Raw genomic sequence first — 6,491 nt, forward strand, 5'->3', positions numbered from 1 at the left:
CGAAACATTGCACGTTCATACTGGAAATTACATTGAAAATGATTAGATCTCTTAGTAGTAAAGACGACGTCACATCGTGTAATATGACGTCACATCATGTACTGTGACATAACATCATGTACTATAATGTCTTGTAATATGACCTCAAGTTGTGTAATATTGTCATATTACACGATGTCAGTCGTGTACTGTGACGTCAAGTGGTGTATATAGCGTGATAAGTCGTGTATAGTACACGATCACTCACAATTACGTCGTGAAGTGTGCAGTCACGTTGTGTAATATGACGTTAAGTCCTGTGCTATGACGTCACATCGTGTAATATGACGTCAAGTCGTATAATTTGACGTCGTGTACTATGTTGTCAAGTCATGAACTATGACGTGAAGTCGTATAATACGTCGTTATATAGTCTACTATGACGGTACGTCATGTGCTGTGACATAAGATCATGAACTATAACGTCGTGTACTTTGACGTCATGTTCTTTGACGTCACATCGTGTACTATGAGGTCGCGTAGTGCGAGTACCTCTGGTCCAGCATCTCGGGGCTCATGTAGCGCTTGGTGCCCTGCCTGGCGCTGAGCTGGTGCTGCTGCACGTGGCGGCGCGTCACCGCCAGCCCGAAGTCTGCGATGCAGCACTCGCCGTTCACCTTCACTAATATGTTCTTGCTTTTTATATCACGGTGGGCTATCGCTGGCTTACCCTGCAATTTTATGGGGTTTTGTTTTATTACTGCGCTATTGAGTTGCAGCGTGATGGTAAACACACTAAAATCTTTAATAATAGGGAATATGCAAGTAATTTTTTCTTTCTTTAAACGATTCTACTTGTTATAAAAAAACCAGGAAAAAAATTGACGCGAAAATATTCAACCATTGTGCTAAAAAAATTATAAAATAAAATGACGACCATTTTCGAGCGCCTAAAACGTTATCGGAGTTGTCATAAGACAATTGACATCAATCGTCATATTCCATTCATAACATACGCTCAGATGTCACTTCGACGTAAAAAACAACAAAGTATTTCATTGCTTCTCAAAGTCAAAAAGTGAAAAATCGATTTATTTTTATTATTCCTGGTACAAATAAGTGGTAATTAACAATACTATTCATTATTTTTATTATTTTAAAGTTGGTTTTGATATCGTGTTTACAGAAAAATACTTCAAGAGTGTATTTCTATATAAATTAACGTAAATGAACTGTGTATTGTCAACGCAGCGACGCCATATTAGATAAGCCACTTGCTTCGACCAATAGTGTGCGTTTTAGAACTTAGCGAGAGAATTTGAAAAAAGACGCTTTTTAATGATTAAATTTTGCCACTAAATCACATTATATTTAAAAAAATCTTTGCAGGAATGTTTTTATAGTAATAAAGTATACTTACAAAAAGTTTGGTACAATTTTGCGTCATATGCATATTGCCTATTGTGCAATAAATTTCCCTGGAACGTGAATTTCGTACCTGACAGAGATTCAGATAGCTTAAAAATGACGTCAATAAGTTAACAAAATCCAATATTATACAGGTTGGATTGTTTTCAGAGAATTTACAATTTTGGGGCCCTAAAACTAAAAAATAAATAAATAAATTGTAAGTGTTACACCGCCAAGTGTTCTGATAGTACCTGTGTGCCGTGTATGTCTGTGTGCAGATGCAGCAGCCCGTTGACGATGGACAAGCAGAGCAGCATCACCTGGTGGCGGCTGAGCGCGCCGCGGTGCAGGTGCTCGTATAACGACCCCAGGGGATGGAAGTGGGTGATCAGCCATAACTGTAAATATATAGAGAATGGGATGGAATTAAAAAAAAAAAACAATTCATACGATTGTTTTAGTACATTTTTTTTAATTACTGGTTTTTAATTTTAATAATCACGTAAAAAGACCGTAAACGACAGAATATTTGATTTACATACATAAAAATTATCAATCAAATTAAAAACCTCCTTTTAGAAGTGGATTAAAAATCGCAAAGCTTTATAATAGTTACATCACATTGTAACGTAATAAAGAAAATACCCCCATCCCCCCTAAAACAAAGACTTTCACTAAATTACTCCTTTGTTCATCCCCTCAACTTTTAAAAAAGTATTTTGCTACCTAGTCCCCTTGATCATCCCTTTGAAAAATGCATTTTTACTAACTTCCCCCTTGATAATCCCCTCCACTTGAAAAAAGTATTTTTACTAATATCCCTTGAACATTTCCCCCTGAAAGTTTTACCAGCACCTCCCCCTTGAACATAGGAACCCTCTTAAAAAAAAGGGTACTTACTAAGTTCCCCTCCACCTGCCCCCCATGCCGCATACCTGTGTGCAGCTGTTCCTGCTGGTCATGTCGCTGCCGACGTACGCCAAGATGTTCTCGTGGCGCAGCAGCACCGTGCTGTACACCTCCGTCTCCCGCCGCCACGACGCCTCGTCGCGAGAGAAGAAGATCTTCACAGCCACGCTGTCTGCGCACCACGACCCTCGCCACACCTCCCCGTAGCGACCCTGAAGGTAACCCTTTGTTGATATTTCATCATCTTCCTATTTATCCTACTCCCGTAGTAGCAAGTGAGAGGTTTTTGTCCACATGACTATCATACGTCATCTGTCACCACTCCCTTCATCATCACCACCTTTCACATCATCTCTTCTAGGTCTACCTCTACCAATGTACCTACGCTCATAACCAACCATCTTACATGCGATTATTTTCCAAGTCTCGACAAAATCGGTCCACAAATTCTAAAGATAACGCCTTTTAACAGCAGATTTAAAAATAATAAGACTATAATATACCTATGTCGTTTACTCTCCAAAGTCCCGTCAAAATCGGCAAAACCCGACAGACACACATTTTTAAATTCGATTTTCGTTATTTGCAACCTAAAAACATTATCTACGTGATTCTTTTTTCAATATTACATACAGATATTGCATTTTTTTTTTAAATATGTGTATAGGTCGCAATGAGAAGAAGAAATCAATTTGAATTTAAGTCATAATTAGAACACGAGCGCCACCAAACGACTTTCGTGAGAACTTAGATTATTCTGAAAATAGGGATCGTTGCTAGAACATTGTTTGAACGATATGAGCTTGGTAGATGCATGATATCCTGACTGAGGAGTATTGTGAATGGAATCCAACTTTACCCATGGCCGCCCACAGGTGATCTTGAGTAGTAGTAATTCTGATATCGTGCTAGCTCAAGCCAGCATACATATATGGGAATGTTTGGATGGATGAATATTTCTTAGATTTTGTACCCTAAACTGCTAAACAGTTTTCAATGAAATTCGACATAGATGTTTAGAACAGTCTAGAAGAACACAGGCTACTTACTATTGCTTACTATTTTTAAATAAATTAAACCACTTTACATACCTTTCCGACACAATCAATCAATGTAACTTGTTTGGCTAATGTCCGCTGCACCATTAAAGGCAAGCCGGAGCCCGACCCACTTGTCACCGAACTCTCCAAGTATTCCCTCAACGTGGAGTCTCCAGCCGCCACTGCTTTCAGACCTCCGCCATTCTGAGACCCTTCTAGACCTAAGATAATTATAATCACTTAAGAACTTTTGAAGCACTAATATCATAATGGTTAGGGGTATGTCATCACATGGTCGTGAGTTCGAATCCAGGTATTCGAGTATAAACCTAGCAAGCCTAGAGTTTAGTTGGAATGAAACAAGAATAAATCAACAAAAATCTACTAACATTTTTATTGAAAAAAAAAAAAAACTCCTACCGAGTTTTCATATAAAAACTTCGGGTAAATATTAATATGTCTAAATTTGTCTAAAAACATATATCGTGGGTTTCGAAAATAAAACCTGCAGTTTACAAGTCAAGTGAGCTTTGAGCGACCAATTATTTATTTGAACATTGTAAAGATATACAAGTTTTTCGACCACCCTTAAAATAAATAGAATATGTTCAATCGCTATTGTGAAAAAACTGAAGAATAAAAACGAACACACCATTAATTTTACTAATATTATAAAAGCAAAAGTTTGGACAGATGTATGGATGGATGGATATTTATTAGAATCTAAACTGCTTAACAGATCCCAGTGAAATTTGGTATAGATGTAGAGGACAGTCTGCAAGATGAGATAGGCTTATAACGTTTTTTAATTCCACAAGAGCGGAGTCACGGGCGTAAACTAGTTAGGAATAAATTCTATTTACCTTCATAGCATGTACTGGTCACTAGAGGTCCATATAAATTGGTGGACAAATAACTGGAATCAGGGCCCAGTTTATGCAGAGCTGCTTGAGACACACGCAGTCTATAACAAAAATAACACGATTTCTAGACATCAGTAATTCATTTTTCTACTCTGTCTAATTAATGTTGATTAGTTTTAAAAATCACGCTTATAAAGGACCTAATATTTGCAATTTCATTATTTTCTTAGCCATTTGTATGGAGGTAAATGCCATACTTAATAGATGGGTGACAACATAATAGGCAATATGCATATGACGCCAAATTGTACCAAACTTTTTTTAAGTATACTTTATTACTATAAAAACATTCCTGCAAAGATCTTTTTAAATATAATGTGATTTAGTGGCAAAATTTAATCATTAAAAAGTGTCTTTTTTCAAATTCTCTCGCTAAGTTCTAAAACGCACACTATTGGTCGAAACAAGTGGCTTATCTAATATGGCGTCGCTGTGTTGACAATACACAGTTCATTTACGTTAGTTTATATAGAAATACACTCTTGAAGTATTTTACTGTAAACACGATATCAAAACCAACCTTAAGATAATAAAAATAATGAATAGAATTGTTAATTACCACTTATTTGTACCAGGAATAATAAAAATGAATCCGTTTTTGACTTTTTGACCTTGAGAAACTTTGTTATGTTTTAAGTCGAAGTGACATCTGAGCGTAAATTATGAATGGAATATGACGAATGACGTCAATCGTCTCATGACAACTCCGGTCGCGTTTTAGTCGCTCGAAAATGGTCGTAATTTGATTTTATTATTTTTAGCTCAATGGTTGAATATTTTCGCGTCAATTTTTTTTGTGGTTATTTTATAACAAGTAGAATCGTTTAATGAAAGAAAAAAAAATACATGCATATTCCCTATTGTAGTACAACTATGAAGTATCGATTTTCATATTGAAATTATTATTTACTTATTAATTAAAATGAAGGGCAGTTCTGGTAGTGAAATTAGTGATAGCAATAACAATATTACCGAAATCCACTCACATTATGCACAACCATATTAGTCTTATTATAAAGAGGAATTATATTTTTGTATGTATAAAAACTCAAAAACTAATGAGTTAATTTCATAAATTCTTTAACACTTAAAAGCTATGTTATCATTGAATGACATAAGCTATAGTTTTTACTAGCTTTTGCTTGCTCCGTGCGCGTTAAATTAAAAAAATAGTCTTTGTTACAAATAAATTACTTTTCTAATGGTGAAAGAATTTGTACAGTTTGCCCAGTAGTTTTTGAGTTATTTCAACAGATACATAAATACAAATCTTTATAAAAATAGTATAGATTATTTCAATTTCACACGAAAGTCACAGACAACTGTTAGTAACATATGTAAAAATTCATTTTTAGTAAACTCTACTTACCGATGACTTCTCCGCAGTAAAAATATCCCAATACCACCGATCGCACTCACAAATAACACTGACAATGTCACACTGAGCCACAACTTCCATGCATTAGACGGCACTGGTTCTATTGAAGTGTCCACTGCGGGAGGGAGGTCGGGGAAGCTGCCCGCATTACACATATCATCTTGACAGCATTTGATGTTCAACTGACCAGCGTGACGCTTCCTTAGTCTGTAAATATAAACAAATTCTATTTATTATATTATTACCCATTTAACTAATATAAAAAGGAAGAGTTTGTAATTTTGTATGTAATAACTCAAAAACTACTTCGGTGATTTCAAAAATTTTTCACCACTAAAAAGCTACATTTTCACTGAGTAACATAAGCTCCGTTTTAAATTATTTTTAATATCACCCGGACGAATTCACAAGCAACAGCTAGTTCATTATATACACAGAACTTTGGATCATAGTGATTATTTTACAAAGTAAATAACCGTGTGTTAATTTTAAGCAACAAATCTAATAACAAGCGATATTCGATTTTTGCTTCATTACCTCACTATTAGACTCTACCGAGGGTCTTGTGACCTACTCAAAGTTAGTGACTACGCTAGTCAACCAAGCTATGAGGTGATTTCACACATTTATTTGAATTTCTTTAGAGATATGCAGACATTGTGTTTTACTTCACCGTAAGAACATCCAAGATATTAAAAAAACCTTTATTAAAAAAATTTATCAGTGGTAGTGCTCGCTTTAACATCTTAGCACTGCAGGGCCGGCACGCCCCCAGTAATACCACGACCACACGGAAGACAGGCGTGAAATGGAAGCAATTCTGTGTTTCGTCTGATGAGTGTGGTGCCGGAG

General features: G+C 35.9%; 1 protein-coding gene across 1 annotated transcript in view; it reads right to left on the reverse strand.

Annotated features, from left to right (window-relative positions):
- The window catches only part of LOC106102798 (activin receptor type-1-like), a 6,484-nt gene extending 395 nt beyond the window's left edge, over positions 1-6,089 (reverse strand). The window contains exons 1-8 of the mRNA XM_013282382.1: positions 6,073-6,089; positions 5,631-5,846; positions 4,202-4,302; positions 3,390-3,559; positions 2,325-2,510; positions 1,641-1,787; positions 532-710; positions 7-20 (exon numbers count right to left, since the gene is read on the reverse strand). Of these exons, the coding sequence (XP_013137836.1) occupies positions 7-20; positions 532-710; positions 1,641-1,787; positions 2,325-2,510; positions 3,390-3,559; positions 4,202-4,302; positions 5,631-5,846; positions 6,073-6,089 (1,030 nt within the window). The remainder of the gene's footprint in view (positions 1-6; positions 21-531; positions 711-1,640; positions 1,788-2,324; positions 2,511-3,389; positions 3,560-4,201; positions 4,303-5,630; positions 5,847-6,072) is intronic.
- Between the last annotated feature and the right edge of the window lie 402 nt (positions 6,090-6,491).

The sequence above is a fragment of the Papilio polytes genome, unplaced genomic scaffold, assembly GCF_000836215.1.
Source record: "Papilio polytes unplaced genomic scaffold, Ppol_1.0 DF823901.1, whole genome shotgun sequence".
In the NCBI taxonomy this organism is placed as follows: domain Eukaryota; kingdom Metazoa; phylum Arthropoda; class Insecta; order Lepidoptera; family Papilionidae; genus Papilio; species Papilio polytes.